General features: G+C 41.0%; 1 protein-coding gene across 2 annotated transcripts; it reads right to left on the minus strand.

Annotated features, from left to right (window-relative positions):
• Window positions 1-5,266: 5,266 nt before the first annotated feature.
• Window positions 5,267-23,370, minus strand: mvb12ba (multivesicular body subunit 12Ba). Of its 2 annotated transcripts, none has more exons than XM_080046323.1 (10): window positions 23,170-23,370; window positions 17,212-17,334; window positions 15,961-16,068; window positions 12,882-12,978; window positions 12,585-12,714; window positions 11,965-12,108; window positions 11,308-11,402; window positions 9,409-9,464; window positions 9,009-9,068; window positions 5,267-7,931 (listed from the first exon to the last, which is right to left on the minus strand). In XM_080046323.1, exons 2-10 carry the CDS (start codon window positions 17,320-17,322, stop codon window positions 7,845-7,847), a joined length of 888 nt encoding a protein of 295 aa, XP_079902449.1. In that variant the 5' UTR covers window positions 17,323-17,334; window positions 23,170-23,370; the 3' UTR covers window positions 5,267-7,844. The 2 variants fall into 2 exon arrangements, with proteins under 2 accessions (XP_079902449.1, XP_079902450.1); XM_080046324.1 differs by having other exon boundaries at window positions 17,212-17,376.
• Between the last annotated feature and the right edge of the window lie 581 nt (window positions 23,371-23,951).

The raw sequence follows: 23,951 nt of genomic DNA on the forward strand, positions 1-23,951 counted from the left end.
GCTGTTGATTGTTGATATGAGTGTCAAGCCAATATTGGGATTACAAGCATGCCAACGACTAAACCTTGTTAAGAGAGTCTTTGTAGTCTCATCTCAACCTGCTAATGACCATGACTCACTCATGGAGGAATACAGTGACTGTTTTGAGGGACTTGGATGTTTACCGGGGGAATACAAAATACAAGTTGATGAAAATGTGCCTCCAGTAGTTCATCCATGCAGAAAAATACCATTCAAGCTGAGAGGAAAACTCACAGAGGAGTTAACTAGAATGGAGAAACTAGGAGTGATAAAGAAAATTGATGAACCTACATCATGGGTCAGCTCACTGGTCGCTGTGGAAAAGCCCAATGGAAAGCTGAGAACGTGTTTGGATCCAAGGGATCTGAACAAAGCAATCAAACGTGAACACTTTAAGTTGCCGACAAGAGAAGAGATCATGGCACAGTTTGCTGGAGCCAAGTGGTTCAGTAAACTGGACGCGTCGTCAGGGTTCTGGCAAATGAAGCTAGACGAAGAAAGCTCCAAGCTTTGTACTTTCAACACGCCAGAGGGAAGGTACAGGTTCTTACGTCTACCATATGGGATCCTGTCAGCACCAGAAGTCTACCACAAGAAAATACACATGATCTTTGAACACATACCAGGAGTCGATACCATGATGGATGACATCATCGTGTGGGCGTCCAGCCGAGAAGAACACGATGAGCGACTGAGACAGGTGCTCGACCTGACACGGCAAGTAAACTTAAAACTTAACAAAGAAAAGTGCCTGTTTGGAGTTAAGTCATTGACATTTGTGGGGGATGTAGTCTCTGAGGCAGGGATTAGTCCAGACCCAAGGAAAACGTCAGCCATTGAGAACATGGAACGTCCTGAAAATAAGGATGACGTCAGAAGGTTTCTAGGTATGGTAACTTACCTTGCAAAGTTCATACCTCAGCTGTCAACAAAGTCAGCGCCACTCAGGTGTCTACTGGAGGAAAAAAATGAATGGACATGGTCACATGAACAAGAAGACTGTTTTAAAAACTTGAAGAGAATACTCACCAACGAGCCTGTGCTTAAGTTCTATGACCCGGAGAAAAGCACACGGATTACAGCTGACGCGTCACAGTACGGACTAGGGGCAGTTTTGCTACAGCTGCATGACAAAGACTGGCAACCTGTCGCCTATGCGTCCAGAGCGTTGACATCAGCTGAAACTAGATATGCACAGATCGAGAAGGAGCTACTAGCCAGCACCTACGGATGTGAGCGATTCCATCAGTATGTATATGGTCAAGCTTTTGAAGTGGAAACGGACCATAAGCCACTGGTGTCAATCATGTCAAAGCCACTCAATGACTGTCCTATGAGGATACAGCGCATGATGATACGGCTGCAAAAATACGACGTAACTATGAACTACACACCAGGCAAGTACATGTTTGCCGCAGACACGCTTTCACGCGCAGTTGACAAAAATGAAAGGACAGATGAAACGGGAACAGCACAAATAAAGGCTTATGTGGACATGATAGTGTCATCTCTACCGGTTTCTGAAGAGAGAAGAGAGCACATCAGAAAAGAGACAGAGAAAGAACACAGCATGAGAACACTAAAAGAGACAATACTGAAAGGATGGCCTGAACAAAAACAAACATGTCCAGCTGCAATACAGGACTACTGGATGTGTCGAACAGAACTCACTGTTGTGGATGGCATCATATACAAAGGAAACAAGTTTGTCATTCCACCAGCAATGCGAAAAGAAATGTTACAAAAGATACATGAAGGACATTTGGGAGAAGAAAAATGCAAGCGGAGGGCAAGAGAAGTTATGTATTGGCCAAGATTGAACACAGATATCAGCCATACTACGGCTTCTTGTGAAGTATGTCTCACATACAGACCCAAACAGCAGGCAGAGCCGCTGATGCCACACCCAGTGCCCAAATACCCATACTACAAGGTTGGAGTTGACTTGTTCGATTGCAACGGAAAAAATCATATCGTGGTTACAGACTACTACTCTAACTATCCAGAAGTTGCAACATTACAGTCCACAACCAGCAGAGCCGTCATTGCTTTTCTGAAGACTGTTTTTGCGAGACACGGAGTCCCAAATGAACTGTTTTCAGATAATGGACCACAGTTTTCAAGCTGCGAATTTGAAGCATTCGCTAAAGAGTGGGGTTTTAACCACCACACATCAAGCCCAAACTACCCAAGATCAAATGGACTTGCAGAAAGCTCAGTTAAGATCATCAAAGGAATAATGAAGAAAGCGCACGATGGAAATGAGGATTTTCACAAAAGTTTATTGATCTACAGGAGTGCGCCACTGCAAAATGGCCTGTCACCAGCCCAGATGTTGATGGGACGTCGCATTCGCACTAATCTGCCTATGCACGACAACCTGCTAAAACCAAAGGGAGCAGTAAAGGTCAGGCAAGCCAAAGAAGAGGAGAAGGTGAAGCAGAAGAAAAGGCATGACAAAAGTGCAAAACAGCTGCCTTACCTGAAGCCAGGGGACAGAGTCCGCCTTCTAGACTACTCGACAGGAATGTGGACACAGCAGGGACTTGTACAACAGGAGGTTGCACCTCGTTCTTACCTCATCCAGACAGATCGTGGATCAGCCCTGAGGAGAAATCGAGTGGACATCCGTCTACAAACCAACAGCTCAGAGACTGTCACAGAGCCACCAGAGGTGATAAACACCACTACGGGCAACAAAGACTGTCCGAGTTCCCTGAACACTACTGACTCTGGTCAAACCGTACCCAGTTCACCAGCTGTGAAAAACAGACCCAGCAGGATGGTTAAACCACCTGAGAGACTGATAGAATCCTGCTGAAGGAGTTATGGACTATGGGGGGAAAAAGATGTTTAAAAAATTAAAATTAAAATAAGAGGGGGAAAAGTAAATAAGTGAATGTTTATAGCTGTGGTTATGGCAGTATAATTTGTTTGGTTTTGAATATTTTATACTGAGAAAACAAAGTTTGATGCTTATGTTTAAGCTAAATAATAATGTAAACAAATGTTGTTTATTTGTTATGTGGTAATGCAGTTACTTGTTTTGAATGCATTTGTTTAGAAAGAAAATGCTTAACTTCTAAAGGAAGGGAGATGTGTTGATTAGATCTGATAGGTCACGGGATACGTGACGTGGGGGGAAGTCTAGGCGGTAGACCTGTAGACCCGACATGAGAGTTACCACATGTATTAAGATGGTTATTGAATAAAGAGTACCAGAACTACACATGCTGCTGCGCCCGGTTTGTAATAAGGAACAAACATAACAGGTGTCAGTTCGGCGCAGTTCAGCTCCAAACTGACACGGGGATAGTATTGACGTCCCGTACATGGGAAGCAAAATAAAAACACACACTTCTTAAGCAGCGTGAACCTGTTGGCACTGTGCGAGAGACGCTCCCCTCTCCTTCATCTGATCGCTGAACACATTCAGCATTTTTACGCGTCCTCTCGATCAAATGTAATATATTGTTCTGGGCTCCCGGTCAAACCATAACTAATCGTCCTAACAATGGCGACAACAAAACTTTCTCATAATGTGAAGCTGACGGCAATTTACTAAAAAAGAAAAGAAAGAAAAGGCACAGTGCCTCCTGCATTTGGGTCGGATCGAGTCCGGCCAAATTCACACCACAAACGAACTGCAGCAGAGTGCGTTTGGAAACGCACCGAGACTACCTCTTCAGCTGGGTCTCGGAGCGTTTGTTTGGTCCGCCCCCGAGTGCGATTGTTGTATTCTCACCTGCCTGAAAGATGCGCACCGAAGGCGGATGTGCACCTGAGTTTGTTTCAACCGAACTAAACACGGCATGTGTGAATACACCCTAAGTTTCATATCAAACCACAATTTGCTTCCAAACTAATCACTTTTAAAGCACTGCCTGGAGAAGCCTCCTGCTACATTACTGAACTGCTTATGACCCCAGCCGCTGCCTGCGTTCCTCAAGCAAAACCCTTTTGGAAATCCATGCATCCCGCCTTATCAATTAAGGCAACCCAGCTTTCTGTGTTCCAGGCCCAGTACTGGAACTCTACCCCAAGAACTAAAACTCAATATCGCTTTTAAATTACTTCTCAAAACTCACCTATGAACTTTGGTTTGCTTATAATGTTCCCTGTTATGGACTTTGTGTAACTGACTATCTCTGCGTTCCAATACCCATACTTCCCTACTATTTAGTATGCCAGAAAAAGATTTAGGATGTCCCAATACATGCACGTCAATTGTAGTATGCTGAAAATACCTAGATGTCCCACTTACTCCAATAGCATTTTACAGTATTCGTCTTTATTCTTGACATTTCTGGACATAATGAAAAAAATCTTCCTTATCTGATTTTTTTTTCTCCTGTGGCCCTAAAACACTTCTGTATTTTAGTATGTAGTGTAGTAAAAAGAAAAAGTATGTGATTTGTAACGCAGGGCATGTCTTCAACCCCAGGCAGAATAGCTTCAGCCCTGCTGTAGCTAACGGGGATCCTAGTAAACTAAGCCTTTACAGGAAATCATTTCTATTGTAAATCTGTGTTTTGCGTTGAAAGGAGCCAGTTGAGGTGGTTCGGGCATCTGGTAAGGATGCCTGGGCCTCCCTAGGGAGGTGTTCCAGGAGCGTCCAGCTGGAAGGAGGCCTCGGGGAAGACCCAGGACTAGGTGGAGAGATTATATCTCCACACTCGCCTGGGAACGCCTCGGGATCCCCCAGTCAGAGCTGGTTGATGTGGCCCGGGAAAGGGAAGTTTGGGGTTCCCTGCTCAAGCTGCTGCCCCCGCGACCCGATTTCAGATAAGCGGTTGAAGATGATGATCTGTGTTTTTATGCCCATTATCACCTTCACTGTGTATCTATGTGTTCTGTGCCTTGTAAATGTTTGTGTATCTCTGTTGTCTGTCTGACCATGCTTTATTTACTATGTTTTTGTTGTCTTGAGCCTGACTACTGTTTTAATCTTGCTTTGTGAAGCAACTTTGTAACTATGTTTTGACAGGGCGCTATACAAATACAATTATTGTTATATATTATTCTGATTGTGAACACACACGCACGCACGCGCACACACACACAATCTCATTGTTATGAAGCATTGGTAACCAGCCTTATACTGTCAGGGCTTTAGGAACCACATTTAAGAGATCCTTATCAAAAATACTCTCAAATAGTGTTATCACTATTGTCCTCATATATCCAATATTGATCAGGCTTGAAGTTGAGGGACATCATAAATTTCATCAAAATAAAATCCAACTATAAGTCAAGGACCATTTAATCACAGTTTAATAAAATCATCCTTAGAATACAAACTCAACTGATGCCGTTTTGTCCGGGGCTTTTGATCAATTAACAAAAAAAAAAGTTTCCTGTTGGAACCGCTGCCATGCAAACTAACAGACAATGTTGTTTTCTTGTTAATGCATACGCCATATTAGTTAGCTACAAACTGTTATAGCAGAACAGGCTGGAACTCAATACCACAGCTGGGAAATGATACAAATGTAGATGACAACATCTCAGCAGTGTCATTCACTCTTTTATGTTACACTTGTGAAAATTAGGGCCACAACAGGGTCACAATATTGAAATGACTAAATAAATTAGACAAACAGAAATAGATCAAATAAAACGGAGTTAATCATGCATTTATAAAGTTGATAATACTGAAGACACAAGACAAAAATCAAAACAAGGCAAAAAAGTGTCATTCTTCCTCCAAAATCCTTGATGCTGTTCCAAGGCAATATTGTCTTAACTTGAAAGAAAAGTGGCACTGAATACTCTGAGACATCTTTGGAGTGAATTTAAGAGTACTGTCTCAGTGAATGTATTGATTGATTTCAGTGTCCTTCATATAACAGCCTAACAGAAATTTAAAAGTTTTATTATTTGAGAAATGTGTCGTCTTTTCATTTGAAACATCTACAGACAATTTAGGTCAAATTGGCAGTAACAACAGAGGGAATATCTGAATGAAACTTGTATTTATGGTTTTGAGTGAGACATCAATCTGGTTTTACTTATGGACATTTTACCACGTTGTGTAATCGCATTAAGAGAACATTAAAACAGGAGCCAGTAGGGAAATAAAATATGTGACATACAGTATATCTATAAAACAGAAGAAAAGACAATAGTATTTGAGAATTTGTGGTATATCAGTCTAAGTATTTATGTTTGCCCATAAGTAACAAGAAATGTCATTTGGATAACATGATTACGCTAGTATCCTGTTACTATACACTCGAAGGTAAAATTAGATTAAAAAATAAATAAATTAGTAATTAGATATTTTTCGTGGCATGATACTTTTTAGTTTGTCACGTGGCATGGTAGGAGCTGGTTACTGAAATATATCCCAAGTCATTTGAATTATTTCAATGCCATAGAACTGGATGTTCTAGCCAGCCCCTAAAGGCCACTTCTGTGTGTCAAAGACCCACCAGTCTAACTAACTTTAGTTTATTAGTTCTAATATTACAAGTGAACACTAGTGGCTCTGAGTTGGTAGTGGTCTTTACATATGAAATGGTTATAAAAAATATAACGGCAATTTTAATTTCAACGGATGGAGAGAAACAAGCTTAAAGTAAGACCTGCCATTACTAAAGAGGATAAAATGCACTGTAGGCACCAAGTCTTCACATGTAACCATTGTACTCCAATACAATAAAAAAAACACTTTCCTTGACTTTGTATGATGAACTTTTTGTTATATTTACACTGTAAAAGTAACCTAGTAGTGAAAATAATTCTGACGACGTACAGAAGCAAGGACTGGGTATCAAACTTCAACACTATGTTTGGTGCCAGTAGCCATAACAGTTTAGCAAACTGACAAATAAAAAAGTAAAAAAAGACAAGAATTGTGACTGAAACACATTGTGGTTAGACTAGAGCAGATTTTAGTGCATTTTTTAAAAACTAGTGTTGGAGGAGTTTTTCCGTTTGTTGCTCCACTCTACATGAAATAAAGAAACATTTTTATACCGTAGTGTGGTCTTTAAAGACAAAAGGAGTGGATATGGTACCACAACTTGTGTGTTCTATCACCAGTAATAAAGAAAAATGATATTCAGGCCTCATAACATATCACATTAGTTATGGCTGAGGAAAAAATCTGAATAGTGGTGTGTAGTTCAGCAGTGTGAGCCATAGCTTGGTTCACAGTAACAGTGTTTCTATATGGAAGCCCAAACAGGCCAGCTCATGTTAAAAAAAAAATGAAGAATCGTCAAACGGTAAATTCCCAAACACAAAGTGTAATACTCACAATCACACCAGTAACATCTAAGACTATGGGAATCGTTCCACATTGAAAGGATAACTACAAGGTTGGAAAGAAAAAATCTTGACAAGAAGTTTCCTTTTGTATTTCCAACACATGAATGAATGAGTGGGATCCTGTGCCCTCTTGGTATGTCATGGACGAGGCAGGAAAACACCATGGCTGCTCTCAAAGCATTTCAGAGAGCATAGGCCTAACAGGTGTCCTCAATCAGAACAAAGTCTCCTTTTTACTCCATTTATCTGAGATGGGGTTGTTGAGAGTATAGGGAACAAAACTTCCCACTTCTTCAGAGAAGAAAATCCTATTGAGTGACATTTATTTTCCATTTTTCTTGATGAAGAAAGGTCTGTTTGTGCAACAATGGGAAAGTCCATCTCATTGTTTTAATGCCAGCTCATCATTTTGTGTACAAAGTGGTTTTTCAGCCAGACCCACAGAAAATCTTTTGTAGTTGTTTTTCGTTCTTGTCAGTGCAGGTGTATTGGACAGTTAGTTGCAGGCCGGTCCTCAGTAGTTGTGTGTGGGTGAGTGAGGGGAACCATCAGGCCTCGGAGCTCAGAGATGTCCGTGTGGGGCTGGGAGGGAGGCGAGCTGCTGCACTGTGCTCAGTACGGAAACTGTAATCATACTGACACATGGACATGCAAACGTTATTTGAAAATCCTCCAATTCCACACTATGTATTTAGAAAATAAACAGTAAATTGTGTGATGTAAAAAAGAGTGGCAGTGGCCCAAACAAAGGATAAGACTGGCCTCTGGTGGATATTCAGTGTTAATACACAGCCTAGGCTCTGTAAACCGACATGTTCCTAGCTATGATGGGCCTCTTTGTTTACATACCAGTTTATAGAGCCTAGGCTTTGTATTAACACTGGATTTTTTTTCCAGCACGCACACACAATATGGACAGGTAGAGGATCGTGAGGACAAATGCACAGCTTTTGACAAAAAGTTATTTTGACAACAGCAACATTTCAGGTGCACTTATTAGCTCATGTCTTTACACTTGACAGACTTTGTTGGAGAGAGATGTCACCATGTTTCCATATCCAGGGTTCCCACACATTTTTATCAATGGATTTAAAAAACTTTTTCATGACTTTTCCATGAAATTTTACCAAATTTCCATAACCTTATTGAGGCATATTCCAGCATCAGAAGGCTCAATAATTAAACATTTAGTCTGCTCTCTTGAGCTGTCAGTTGTATCTGTCATTTAATTAAACATTTAGTCTGCTCTCTTGAGCTGTCAGTTGTATCTGTCATTTAAACGCCATACATTATTAAACACTTCCAATGCATTCTTGTGGATAAGCAAACAAGCAACATTTTTACCAATAGTAATTCAAGGAACTATTTTGCATATGGTAAGACATGTCTTAAAAAAAAAATATGAGCATGTTTTAAACACTAGCGGAAATAAGAGCAATTTCAAAACTGTTCCAAAACATTCAGTTCATTCTAAGCCATTTCCAGGCCTGGATAAAGTTTTTTTCAAATTTCATAACCTTTCAAGTATTTCATGACCAGGGGAACCCTGAATATCTCAGCTATGACTCCAGTGACTACCATGTTATCGTAACCATTAGAAATGAAGGACAAAGCTGTGAAAATGAGACTTCATTTGTAATGCGCTACATTAGCAGAAAATAAATTAAGTTTGGCAGAACTGTAGTAACTCCTACTAATACTGGTCGACTCACCTCTTTCTCAATCTCTGCCAGTGACTTGATGGTAATGCCCATAAGATCCACCTGCTGCAGCTAAACATGGAGGGCAGAGACAGATATTTGGTTATGTAAAAACAGGTTCATATGTAATAACTACTTCCCATACAGTTCATTCCTTTCAACCTATTACTCAGATCTATTTTACTTGAATTTTTGATACTTTTACGAGATAAAAACTAGTCGAACATGAGGCCTAGCTTACAGGCTCAGTATTCATTTTTTTATTCTGTTTTTTATAAACATAAGTTCAGAATGTGAACAGCGTTGTTAAGGCATAGGACAGGACATCTCTACTGTAGAAGAGTCAAACTGAGACCACGCTGTCAGGTCAAAATACCACCAACACACTGAAGACTCAACTGGGCCAACTTACATCAGAGGAGGCACAGGCAAACTTCTCAGAGATCATGAAAGGAACTCCGTCCATTGCTGAAAGACACAGTTCAAATAAACATCAACAGGTGGGTTTTGGTTCAAGTAGCAAAAAAATGACACAAATTTACGGATACAACCCACACGCACTACAAGTCTATCCACCTGGAAGTAGGGCTGGCCCGAATTATTCGAATATTCGAATATTCGTTCGGAAAATTAGTATTCGGAGCTTAAATTAGTATTCGGAGCTTCGTTTTTTTTTTTTTTTTTTTTTTATAATTTTTTTTTTTTTTTTTTTATATAATTTTTTTTTTTCAAAAAAATGTTTTGCAAGAAGCTAGTACTGCAATATAATGTCATCAAATAATTTTATATTAGGATATAAAAGTTAGTAATATTGTAGTAGTAGTAGTAGTATTGCTCATTTAGGAGGATATTACATCACTAAGTGTCATAGCTCATCCATTACTTCACCTCCGAGCGCGTAAATCTTCAACAAAATATGCAGATACTGTCAAAATCGGTTCCAGGGAGTATATAGGGATTATTAACGTTTAAAAAAAAAAAAAAAAAATTTTTTTTTTTTTTTTTTTTTTTTATGTATTTTTTGATGGTGTGTTTTTCTGGAACGAATATTCGAATATTCGCTCGGAAAAACCAACGAATATTCGAAGTCTGAAAAATGGTATTCGGGCCAGCCCTACCTGGAAGTTAGGATAATTTAAAAGGTGCTGTAAGTGGAATGGTTCTTTTAGCTAACTTCCTGTCAGTTACTGCAGTTAGCAGTCCCTTCGCTCGTCCCTACGTCACCACATTAATGCACTGCGGTCTTCAAGCAGCGAGTTATCTGGCATCATCTCAGATCCATAAGTGTGATAAAACAGGATAAAAACCATCAAAACAGACATTGGGAAGGATTTTTATCTGCTCCGCCATTGTAGGCGAATAAACATTCACCCATCTGTTGCTCTGCGGGTGCACCGGCAGTGAGACGGGTGCCGGTTTGTAGCGTTCTTTCTTCTGATTGGATACCACTTTCGGGATCCCAGAACAATTTAATTTGCCGATTACATGCAGAGCGGGTGCCTGAGAGATCTGAGGTATGAAACGCGCACACTATATAAGTGATCACTGTATGAATATAGAGCGATTTAACACGTATATTAACCTAAATATATTGCTCACTTCACCTTTAAGTGCAGCAGCGCTACATAGTCTGGTAGCGTGGTCACATTCCCACTTAACAGGACATATAGCAGAGGCTGATGGGAGCTTAGTTTAGCAGCTATACGTTATTCAGCTTCAGGGGAACATTCATGAATATACCAACCTTCCTGCAGCCTAACTATGGGGAACTTCAACTTGGACCTACTCTAATGATGCCATCATTTAACTGCTTGCTAATGTTTATTTACCATATAGGGTTGCATATTGTCTATTTTAATGTGAAGCTTGTAATGCATGTGATTTTATCAATATAAAGCCCCTCTTTTTTCGCTCTTTTGCAAATAATGAATCGATTAAAATTCTCAGAAGAAAGGAATCTGGAGAGTTATGGTTGTCATAACATGGGCACACATACTTCAGTCTGAACAGCTGTACTAGTGTGAATTTACTTCAGATAACTGCATAGTTCTAATATAATGCTATCATCGTTAGCATGCTAATTAGAACTCCTAACTGGAAGGCAGGTGGTATCAGGCTTTTTTAAGGCTGACTTTGGTTTTTGCCCAAAGTTTTGCTGTTCCCAGTTTGATCTTTTTAAATCTTTTAATTATATTATAATGAAGATAATAGAGGAACATGTAGCATCTAACATACCATGTGTGGCATTGGTTTGACTGGACCATTTCCAAAGTACATGTGTGATGTAGAGAGAAGCAGACAGGATGCTGACCTGATATGGCATAGAGGTTGGAGTTCTGGTGCTCATAGTCTGGTCTGGTTGTGTTCTTTCCTCTGAAGCTGGCTGGGAGAGTCATGGAGATATGCCTTATGGGGCAAACAAACAAAAATACAGCATCTAGTTAGCTCATTTTAGCTTCCCAAATCACTGAACATACCTTCTGAAAAATAAATACTGATACTTTAGAAACATTTTAAAATGTAGTAGTTTTAAATTCATAAATATTCATATATTTCGAATTCTCTATCCTCCAGGGAGCAGGAAAGTGTCATCGTCTCACTTTATCTCCGTCTTGTGTTCAGGACGCAGAACAACCGTCAACTTACATTTCCTGTTGAAATGCAGGTTATTACCATTCAAACAGCTATCCATACCGATTTAACCTTTCAGGAACGCAATGCACATAAGTTGAATAACTTCATAATAATAATAATAATCATAATGCTTCCATTTTGTTTTGTCAACCTGGCAGCATTCATAATTTAAGAAAGATAAAACTGTTACACTAAGGACAGGAAGTATAAAGGAAAGTGGAAAATCCTCTTTCCTTGATTGAGGACTGAGCAAAGAGTTTGAGCCAAGCGCAGGAGACATGCGAGTTAGCTGGATGAGAGTAGAGAAAGCCGTTACATGATAGGGTTGACATACTTGAGCAGAGGAGCTGGTGGGACCGGCGCTGAGCTGGAGGTGCTGTTCACATTCTGACTGTTGTTAGTGGCTGGTGTGTGTGTGGAGTCCTGGGCCCGAGGTACGTTTCCCATGCGATACCAGATTCCCATGTTGTTGAGCTCTCTGTCATAAAGTCAAGAATCATTATCAAGCAACATAATGTAGAAAGGATACAGCATTGTCAACTTTGTAGAATGTGTTGCATTGCACCAATGTACAGGAGGGGAATTCTGGGATGACTGTGTGTATGTTTCTTTTATATAAAATATGACACCATTTTAGGTACACACCCACATGTTTTTTTTCTTATCAGTGTCAAACCCATCCCTTGAGACTCAAGTCTACCTAACTATAGTTACCACAACATCCTTCTCTGTAGAAGTCTGCAGAAATGGTTACAGGCATCTCTGCAGAAGCACAGTTCCATTCAAGCAGGGACAGCTTTTTTCAAAATGGTAGACTTCAAAGCTTTCAATTCATTACAATACAGTGACGTTGGATAGTGTCTGATGATATTAAAACAACACAATTTGTAACTGAAAAACACTGTTCGAGTCATTAGCGAAAACTGATGTCCCATGAGATCCAAAGCTGCTCACCCTATAAAGGTGTACTGAGGGGGGGCCTGCTTAGAGCGGCCCAGGATGCGGATGTCACAGATAGCTGCCTCTGTGGAGTCCCGTGGAATAAACTTGATGCAGAGACGCCTCTTCCTGAAGGCCTGCTCTTCTGTCGGACACACAAGTCACACACAGTGCCACATTACATTTAGTTTAAAAGTTCTCGTCACTAAGACACAACTCTTTGGAGGATTCAAAGATTGAACCTGATTCATGTGTAAGACACATTTCACACACAGTGAGGCAATCACTGCCTTTCTTCTAGACTGAACTTACGAGTGTCAACAGTCTCCTGGATTGGGATGAAACCCACCGGCAGTGTGTCCTTTATATCGATCAACTTCATGTCTACAAGGACATTGCCTAAATGACTCTGTAGAGGAATGGATAGAGGAGGGGGAAACATTATGGAAGGGCCAACAGAGAAAACAAAGAGAAGAAGAAATTAAACTAGAGCACAGTGTGAATTAACCCTCTCAAAATCTTCACCAAACAGTAGGGCCCTATGATTTCCGCGATAGCGGAAACGCGGACGGAATCACGGAATCTGGAAACAAAAACGGAATCTACTGTTTACACGGAATGCGTGAGATTCACCATTATTTTGGTGAAATTTAGTTTCCAAGGCAAAGCGAAACAACACGGGTGGAATTTAATCAGAACTAGGGATGAATTTTGGTTTGGCGACATATAAAGGCCAAAATACTGCCGTGAAAAGTAGAGCCTGGCTGCAGTACAGGTAATGTAACATGGCACCAAACCCCTTTTAGAAATTTGTCTATTTAATGTTTACTTATTAATTTATCCATATACATAGGTCTTGAATATACATATTTTAATTTATTGTATATATTGTTTATACATTCGGCATATAATTAAAGCATCTAAAAGCACGTAATCATGTTAAACGTTTACTGTTCGCTCCCGCAGATACACAGCACAGGGAGGTCTTATATTCAGCCATTGCTAAATGGAGTGTTGTTGTATTATGGAACGGACGCTGCGGTACGAAATTCCAGTATCAACAATGTTTCCTTACACGCAATTATAACTAGCGTCTACAGCCCGTTGTTTTCATGTAGCAGGGGTTGACACTAAGGTTTCAAATGCACTTGCCCATAGGGCAAGTACAGGTAATGTTTTACTTGCCCGAATGTTGTGTTCACTTGCCCAAAAAAAACAAAAAAACTGTTAAACAATGATATATACAGTATAGGCTAATTGAATAATACATTTTAGCGATCTCTTAAATGCAAACACTGCTTACTAGTCTCCTCCTGACCACATACAACGAACAACAATTCATATAAGCCTATACATCATGACATCACACACTATACCAAGCGCTTGGTCCTGCTGCAGCATCGTGAAAGGGCCTCTTTTTGCCATGCACCTTGCCCAGGGGCTCAGAAAACTCAGTCTAGCTCAGAGTCAAGCTGAATGTTAGCTTCCACAGAAACATTTTACTTATTTAAAAACGGTCACATTGTGCCAAAAAGTGATCGTGTGCCATAAAATGATTAAAGTCCACCATGTTAAAGCTATTTCCCAGTTATACTGTAAGTAAGGAGGGGGATAATTCATTTCTATTCATATTGATACCATTTTAAAGACTCCACAATCCAAATCTTTATCGATACCTTTCTATTATTTTGTTTAAAGAGAACTGGTATTATTGCTTTAATTGCTTATAAGATGAGCAGAGCTCAGGATAGGACTTTAAGCAGGTCATAATTCCATATTTAGGCCTACTATTTAGTTTATATTGCTGGGAAAACAAGTTTTTTACCCAAACTGCAGGCTATTATTCAAGCTTCCCGCGAAAAACTCAAATTTCTTATTTTCTTGATGTTACATTTGAACACATCATGATGTCATTTTATTGACCTTTGCCTAATAATCATTTTACTGAGCCGACCTGAACACATCACATTTGAACCGTTTGCGATTTTTTTAGCTAACTAAGTCTTATCCTGCAGATTTTAATATGGATTTAAAAACTATCCGATTTTTTAACTGCGGGACTTGCTACAGAGTCTCGTTTGTTGATCACCGCTGCATTGAATGAATGATGAGACGGTGCCGAGCCCGTCTGCAGCGGCAGCGGCTCAGCAGACAAGAGTTTTTTTTTTTTGGAGACGGAGGGGGTTGAAGGAGTTTCTTCAAGACAGTCGAAGGTAGAACACTTTTACAGTCCATGATGCGGACCAGTGATGGAATAATACGCTGAAGTAGGCCTAATTAGATGAAGATGACCCGACTCGATATTTAAAATTATATAATGTGACCTAGCCTACTGGACTCCATAGCGGTATCGATAAGCTCAAACGTTATTGATTTCTGGGTTTTGAATATAGCGGAACCAGGTCCGTAGGATAGAGCCGGCTTTCGGAACGTAGACAGCGAAACTGCGTGCACACAGGCTGTGTGTAGTGTGTGTGTGAGAGAGAGATAGAGAGATCGAGTGCGAAAGAGCGACCGTGATGCTGCTGGCTGCCGCGCGCAGCTGCTCAATTGCGAATATAGCCGATCTATTTTGTGTGAGTTAGCTTAAAATAATTTTTTTGCAGACTGTAAAACACATGAATACATAGCCTAGACTACAGACAAACCCTCTAAAATCCACTTGCCCGTCCGGGCAACCAAGAAGCAATCTCAACTTGCCCAAACATTATTTTCAGTTGCCCCGGGCAAGCGGGCAACCGTTAGTGTCAACCACTGTGTAGTGTAACTTGTGTTTATGTGTTACATTATTCAGCTGTTGCCGTGATGTCTATAGGCTGTGGCTAACGATGATGCTAACGTTATTAACTAGCTTGCCGTCGGACAATAGACTGTAGGTTGGTTTTGCAGCCCCCTGTTGGGTGAAGCTCTCTCCCACATGTAAAAGCCTGTCCACTATTCACTCTAGTCCAGCTTCTTGAAAAGTTTAAAATAACTTTAATATTTATGTAAGAAAAACTGATTTAATGTTTTACTTGAAGGACAAAATGAATGGCTTTATTTTCTGTTATACCCAACAAATCTGTTTTTCGTTTTACAGTCATGTAGGCCTAGTTGTTTTTATTTGAAGCACTAAAAACAGTGCAATGTTGTGATGTTTTTTAAATGTAGTCTTATATCTGATTAAATTGTAAGAATATCATTCGTTCGCATTATTAGACACTCATTCTGATGATTAAATGAGTGTTAATTGTAAAAAAAAACGGAAGTCATGAAGATTAAAACGGAAGAAACGGAATTAGTGAAAAAATTAAATGGAATTTGGAAAAAAATAAAACGGATTTCATAGGGCCCTAAGACCCTATGACATAATATTATACCATGTATAGGTGGTTAGTGTGCGTTAACTTACATTTTCTTTAGAGAAGACCCTGGTGAAGCAGAGGTAGCGTGTCACCTTGGACTTGAAGAGGCCATCTTTCCACAGGTCGGCATCTAGGCCATCTGTTGTTGTAGAGACCTGGAGACAGTGAAGGGAGAAGAAAGAGTTAATTCAAATGTACAATATTTTGAACTGACATTTTTCATCAACCTTCGTACAAACATAATATTAATGTGCGTGAATGTTGAGCACTCCAACGCGTAAAGAGAGGGTCAAGCAATGTAGAAAGGGTTGAGAATACCTTTGTCACAGCCAAGGGCTTGTTTTTTTGTGTATGATCTTTGTTTTCAATAAAGGCATTACTAAAGATAAAAGAAGTGAAATTTCCCCGTTCCTTGCCCCCTACCTGGCATGTCTCTAAAGGCCCTTTCCCACCGCTGCGTGGAAACATGCCGCTTCCATTCATTTCAATGAGGGAAGGGCGGCAGAGGGGAGGCGGTTACAGCCGCAGCGGTTGCCGCCCACTTGAACGCACACAGATGTTGCCCAACCGCTCAGCTTTCCCTATGTTGAAACTTTCTGCAACAGCCGCCCAGCGGCAAGGCAGAAACACAAGACATTGTTGCAAACTGAGTATCCGGACCTAAACAACTCGGCTCTATCTTTTATTTCTTCAATGTTAAAGTGTCTGGCGTTTAAAAAATATTGAATATACCTATTCTATGTTAAACACAAACATGTGGAACCAGCGATTGAAGCCAATTTTCTTAGGGAATTATTTTTTAGACAGAACTGTATTTTTTCTCTTGACTTTATTCTTCATAAAAGCTCATATAAAGAGACTATTACACGGTTTACATGTTGTAAGAGAGAAATAAGTGTGGTGGACCCGGGCTGTCCGAACAATCCGATCACCGAAGCACCTCGCTGTCATTGCTGCTGCGGCAAGGAGGTGGTTGAGAGGGCGGTTGCCTCGCAGCAGTTTGAAAAGGCCTTGAGCCATTCCCACACACTCATACACCAATGGTGGCAGCCATCAGAGGAAACCTTGATGCTCAGAACCATCCTTCTTTGTATATCTTGGTGAGGTCATTCTGGGTCGGGGTTTGAGGGTCATGGGAAGACGGGTTTGGTAATACATTTTTCACCCTTATCACACCTTTGTTGATTAGGTAGTCTTGTAGTACATCAAACATATTTAATTTGATAACATGGTGGCCATGATTATGGCTTGCATTCTGCTCTTTATCTCCTCTAAGTTGTGTTCAGTCAGTGACCTACCACGTCATATCCAGTGGGTGCCCTGTTTCTGGAGGCCACTACTCCGACTCCAGTGATGGGGTCCATGGGCATCTCTGGCAAAGCTTCAGAAAGCTCCCGGACTTCAGGCATCTTTGTAGAGTTCTGCAGCAAAGAGCACGACACTTAATCCTCTTGGAAACCGATCTGAAGAATGTAGTAAAAGGTGAGATTTACTGTATTGTGTCGGTATGTGTGTACTCTTGAGAGACTTTTTCAAATGTTGTACTATAGTATTCATGTCATAATGTTAAGCACACACAGAAGCTCAAGCTATGATGAGTGATGTGCAAATGTTTGACACTAAAAACCAATACAAAAAAAATACAAAAAAGAAAAAAAGAAAAGTGAGATTAGCCTGGGAAAATAATTATCTAAATCAATTTACTTGACATGAAAGAGAATTGAAACCTGTATTTCTCTGTACTGCACATACTGGGACATTTCCTTTAATCTACAGATAAAGCCAGGGACAACTTTATTGTTACACTGCTTTATTTAAAACAATGTGACAGTATGAACCTGTGATCTGTAACAGCCAACCTAATTGTGTGAAGCAGATACTAGAACATTCATCGGCATCAAATCCTGCCGCAATTAGCGCACAGAATCCATTCTTGGTGGATCTGGCCCTAAGCAATCGTCGTTTTGGTCAAAAATGAACCGGAGGGGCGGCCTTAGCTCAGTTGGTAGGGCGTCCCCCCATGGGCCTCGGCCAGCAGCGGACCCGGGTTCGATTCCAGCCCGCGGTCGTTCTCTGCATGTCACTCCCCTCTCTGCCCCATTTCAACTCTGTCTCTACACTATCAATAAAAAGCATTTAAAAAAATGCCAAAAAACAGGAGGATCCAAAATCTAATGTTTAAGATCAAAGTATGTGCTCTACAGCAGTGATTTTCAACCAGTGTGCCACGGCACACTAGTGAGAGATCGTCAGGTGTGCCGTGGGAAATAATCCAATATCACCTAATTAACCATTGTCTTTTTGTGAGGAAATGGGAGCAGAACATAAAGTCGTATTGCTCCACACGGAGGTCCGGTGGCTGTCGCGCGGCAAAGTGCTGGCCCGTGTGTATGAGCTGCGAGAGGAACTTAAAAGTTTTTCTGACAAACGAGAGGTCCGATTACTCAAAGCTGCTTGAAAGTGATGAGTGGTGTGCAAAGCTGCATGGCTCCAGACTGCGACCAAATGCTCGCATTTTGCGACCATTTTTTGAGACAGTGCGAGTAGGCTACTTTTTTCAACTAGGGGCACGCGCGCGCCCGGGAAATTCGCCGACATATTTTTTAAATTATTATTATTACATCCATTATTAGTGCTTTGTGTTTGAGAGAGAGCAGTCCGTGACTGATCAGTGAAACGATCAACAGCGCGGATCACGTGACCTACTCTAATCTCAGTGTGCCGCTGTCGTCAAGACTTTAACATGTTGCCAACTGGCGACTTTTTCCGCTATATTTGCTGACTTTTTGCGATCAACCAGTCACATCTTGCAACTTTTTTTTTAATACCGCGCTCACCAGAGCCGAGTAGCCTACTAGCAACGGCTGCTGTCTCCTCCTCCTCACCGTTGATAGCCCTCACTCACACGGTTTGTGTGTCTGATAACAGGCCCCTACTACCTGCAGCAGCCAGCAGACAGCTCTGAGCAAGAGCTGCCAGGTGACGTTTGTAAACACGTAAATAGTTTTATAGGTCCACATTCAGTTGGCAACTGCATATCTATTTAAAAAAAACCTAACCTTGTAGTTATGGCAACTAACAAAGTTTTTAAAGTTAGTTTGTAAATATGTAAAGAGGCCTAGGTAATTTGTTAAGGCCTACTACTCAGCATTTTCTATTCATTTAGCCTCTTTCAAAATTGCATATTATGCAAATTAGTTGATTATGTCATCTAGCTACAACTAGTTAATGTTGGGCCAATAACTATTTCCTTATAGAGGAGTCAGCAGAGATAGAGAAGGAAAAATCACAGGGCTCAGGTGTCGAAGGGGTTGAGGTGAAAATGGGTCAAAATCCCGGTCTTTCTACCATTCCTGCCAGGATATCCATTTTGTGTTCATCGAAACAGGCCCAGGTTTCACACTAAGTGAGTATTATACATTTAGAAACTATATGATTAACTATATGTATTATATGTACTGTGTTAGAGTGTCATTTTGGTTGGTGGTGTGCCCCAGGATTTTGTAAATGTAAAAAATGTGCCGCGGCTCAAAAAAGGTTGAAAATCACTGCTCTACAGGGCTGACAAGTGTCTTCTCTAGTAATGTGCGGTCTAACCTAATCCCCTTTTTTTTCTTTTTCATGTCCGGTCGGTGTAATCGGTGTTGTCAAGTTTAATACCTGCTGGGAAGATTTCCACATCATGGCATCCCTACAATACAACAATACAATGCTATGAAACTTATAGTACACTGTAACAAACCGGAGCTGTTGCTATCGGACCATAACCTGCATATCACCGTTACAACACGTCTATCATATACAGTATATAAATTAGGTTATGACATTTTGTGAAGTTTTAATGTAAAATCAATACACTTTTCGCCTTCCCTCAACAACTTTGCCTTACCTCAAGCTCAACTTTCACAGTGTTAATCGCTGTAGCAAACCCTCAATGGTTAGCATTCCCTTCACATTACATCATCATAACAACACCCAACAAAACTAATGCAACATACTATCATACCCACACAGGCACCATTAACTTTGATAGCACGTTGTGGTTAAAAGTTGAATTGACTCAACTAAACCTTGTGGAATACTGAAACACAGCAGCATGATGATAAGATGAGTAAGTGGGATAACTGTGGGACTGTCAGAGCAGGAAAGACTCTGGAAGCAACAACAGAGGCCTCCTGCATGGCATCTCCTTGACTACCATAGTCCTCTGTTCAAAGACATTACACAAAGAGAGAGAGAGAGAGAGAGAGAGAGAGAGAGAGAGAGAGAGAGAGAGAGAGAGAGAGAGAGAGAGAGAGAGAGAGAGAGAGAGAGAGAGAGAGAGAGAGAGAGAGAGAGAGAGAGAGAGAGAGAGAGAGAGAGAGAGAGAGAGAAGACTGACTGACTAAATGTCTCCATGAGGCTTAACAGGCGAGATGTGAGACACTAGACCCTTGATATGCTCTTCCTCCAGACAGCACACACAGGCCTCTATCTCAGAGGATTTATTCACATCAACATCAGTGTTCAGAACCTTGCATTGCATTGCATTTAGAGGGACTTGCTGTGTCAGCAGCAGGCCCCCAGGATGCTGCCTTCTCCGAGCAGCCAGCATGGACTAGTGGCCAACCCATTGGTACTGCATGCTGTGAATGGGAGCTTATTTTCATGGTAGCCCTAAGGCAGATTTCCCCGTCCACACCAATACAAGCGGCGAACAAGATTGTGTCGCCGCAAAAATTTTCTGGATATCAATCATAGGCTCAAACTTATCTTGAGACCATATACTATTAAAACTGAAGTTTTTTCATTTCAAAACGCCACATAAAGCGTTTTATTAGCCCAACGGCTTTTAACGGCTTTCAGTTTGTTTTCGAGGGAGGAGGAGGGAGCGGCACGTCATACACTTGGGCGTGCCAGGGCTTACATGAAAGCAATATGGCAGCTTCCTTGTTGCTTCTCTGCGCCTGAGCAGCTTTCATAGGAATGAATGGGCGCCATTTTTCAATACGGTGTCCATTTCTTTATATGTCCATGGTCAGCAGCAGCGTTATACTTCCTGGTAACAGGCTACGGCAGCAGCGGACTGATATTACCTAGGGTACTGACTAGTTGCTGAGAAACTAGTTCCACAAAATGCGATGATTCATGCGATGCGAGGTTAGTTTTATTTCTAACTAGGGCTGCTCGATTATCGATGTGATTGTGAACCACTCATTGATTTGCACGTATATAAGAGGAGGCATTATTCTACAAAAAGATGGACTTGTTGCCTTTTTTTGTAGTGCAGGTTGAAAAAAATTCCGCACAGATGCCACCGTTATGTTCAGACTTCAGAATTGGCATCAAAGCCCTAATGATCATAAAAATTAGGGGCTTTTTTAAAACGATGTCCATGCTTAGGTGGTGATCGTAATTTTTCACCTGTAAATTGAAACTAACGGAGGGGGGTGGCTCTCACTGTCAGTTTGTTGACATGGCCCCATGTATTCAGGCTCGAGAAACGCAATCAGATCGCGGAAGCCTTTCCCCTCAATAACGTTAACGTGCAGGAATCCCCAATTATCATTTATAGCCGTAAAGCCACAGAGTTTTTCTGTGCGGCGGCTCACACCGGCGAGGTATCACTGTGAATGACACCGTTACTCACCGTCACAGAGTCTCACACCATGTTTCAACGGGTGAATGGCTGCTTCGCTCGCCTTGCTTTTGTGTTTCGGTTTAACATCAGTCTTGGACGAGTGTTTGAACTTAATGCTGAATAAACCATTGCACTGCAATCGCTGAAAGCAAAATTGTTCAGACGGGGGCGGGGCGTACTGGTGGAAGGGTTCGCTGCATTACCACACAAGACACGGCGTGCTGCACAATGATCGTTTGATTACGATTATCTTGTTTTCATGATTGAGGGAAGCCAAAATCGAAATTCAATTAATCGCCCAGCCTTATTTCTAACATTATTCTATGAACAGACATTTACATCGATGGTCAGGCGTTATAATTGACTTGCCTCGGGTGTACTGTGGAGTGGGTAAGGGCGCACTCACACTAGGCAAGTTTGCCTGTTCCGTGCTGCTTCTAGCAAACTCTCCACTTCGCGATCGCACCAGAACCCACTTGTGAACCTCTTGCCGCCATTGTTTACAATTATTGTGGGGAAGAAGGGTCGCGCATGGACTACGTCAGCCAGCTCAGGTTGCGTATCTGTGCGTGTGTCATCTCATTAGCATCTGTACTTTAAGGGGCTGTTCCGTGCTGGAATACGGATGGCGTGGTCACACTAGCCAAACGTTCTAGACTTTAGTATGCAAATGAGCTCGGGCACAGTACAGCGGCACTAGTGTGAGTTAGCCCTAAGAGTGTTTTTATTAGCAGGCTAGCCACAGCCATTGACTTGCACTAGCCTAGCATCAGCGAACTCTGCAACTAGAAGGACAATGAAATTTGTTGAAAACGTCTCCAATAATAGATTACACACTAGCTTTAAAATTAGGCCCTATGTCCAAAATTCCAAACTACCCCTTTAAGCCTTTGCTATGAGCCCCTTTGTACACAGATTGAAGCAGTATAGAACAATGAGGGGTTCCCATCTGCCCCAACTACATGCAACATGCTACATAATGTTACTTTTCTTTACTGATACCCCTTATTGTTTAGCAAACAGTGTTGGTTTGAAATACTTGACTGCCACTGTATGATACTTTGATAGCCTGTTTAAGCTGCTAATACTACTGCCCGTTGAATACAAAAAGTAAACAATGACCATTCAATAAGAAAATTATTTAACATTTCACATCATTTTTCATATTGGACCAGCTGTGTATTATGTTCTGTAGTTACACATAAATTATAGCTAACCGAGAACGGCGTGTGGATAAACCCAACTAGTTAACCCTATCCTTGTAAGAAAATAACATGTCATCAAAAAATATGGAGCTTGCTTTAGCCGCAGTTGTTCTCCTAATAAATAGCGTGGCTTATCAGCTGTTACCTAGTGAAGATAGGTTAAATATTGGTTACGGCTAACAGGCTCGTCAGCTAGCTAGCATGCTATCTGTAACCAAACACCAGATGCGACAAACGAGCAACCCTGTCAAGACAGATTCTGGCCTGGCCTGTTCGCAAACAGTATCCACCGGACTATATAAGAGCGTATCACACAAGTCTAAAGCATAGTAATATCCCACCATCCTGGTCAAAATAAGATTTGAATGCCATGGTGACGCCTGAAGACAGTAGCTGCTAATGTTAGCAATCTAGCAGTGTAGTACACTTACCCACAGAGGCTAGCAGTTGGATATGACCAGTCGTCGTGTATTTTCTTCAGCGTTATTCTGTATCTCACCGTTTCATAGCTTTGGGGAGACTTGCATCTTTACGCCATTGTTTAAAACAACGAAGCGATCCCAGACATAAGCTGTTTTGTGTGATTTCGCATAGTGGTTATTTAGCTAGCGGTTTCAAGAGGGTGCCATCAGTGGTGCTGCGGGGGTGGGCTGAACGGAGGCGTGATCTCCCCCAATCTCCACACCCCACTGCATGCATGTAAACATTGGCTAACGGTGCAGTTAGTGTGTGTGTGGGCGATGTGTCTTTAGTTCTTAATAAAACCTGGTAGTTAGCGGGAGTCAACCTCCATTTTTCGATTTTTTTATTTATAAAATACATTAATTATTAAAATAGAACAGATGACACAACAGTAGTTTATGGGTCATTCTATGAAAACGTGCCATTTCCCTCTCTGAAAATCAGATTTTCAAAGTATTATTTTTATTGTGTTTAAGGACTAATTTTGTTTAAGTAGACCCTTACCTGTAAGAAAAATATGTGGTGCCATCTCAGGCTATTTTTATTTATTTTCTATTTCCCTAAAATAATCAACATGGACATGTGCTTTGTCAATCACGTTACCAACACCAACTTGTATTAAATAAGTAATGAAGTGACACTATATTTAGGGACAAAACATGCTATTCTTAATATAAATAACATTTATAATCATGTATTGTATAATTATTCTGGTTTGGACACACAATAAACATGGGGTCATGGCGGGGAA

Source organism: Ammodytes marinus (genome assembly GCF_949987685.1).
Source record: "Ammodytes marinus genome assembly, chromosome: 18".
In the NCBI taxonomy this organism is placed as follows: Eukaryota; Metazoa; Chordata; class Actinopteri; order Uranoscopiformes; family Ammodytidae; genus Ammodytes; species Ammodytes marinus.

What these genes read in the sequence shown, in the direction of transcription:
- mvb12ba (XM_080046323.1), bottom strand. Translation starts at nt 17,322, where the DNA reads ATGCCTGAAGTCCGGGAGCTTTCTGAAGCTTTGCCAGAGATGCCCATG. An exon ending in CCAGGAGACTGTTGACACTC is followed by an intron (nt 12,715 to 12,881) that starts GTAAGTTCAGTC and finishes TGTGTCCGACAG; the next exon opens with AAGAGCAGGCCTTCAGGAAG. An exon ending in TTGCCTGTGCCTCCTCTGAT is followed by an intron (nt 9,069 to 9,408) that starts GTAAGTTGGCCC and finishes CTCCATGTTTAG; the next exon opens with CTGCAGCAGGTGGATCTTAT.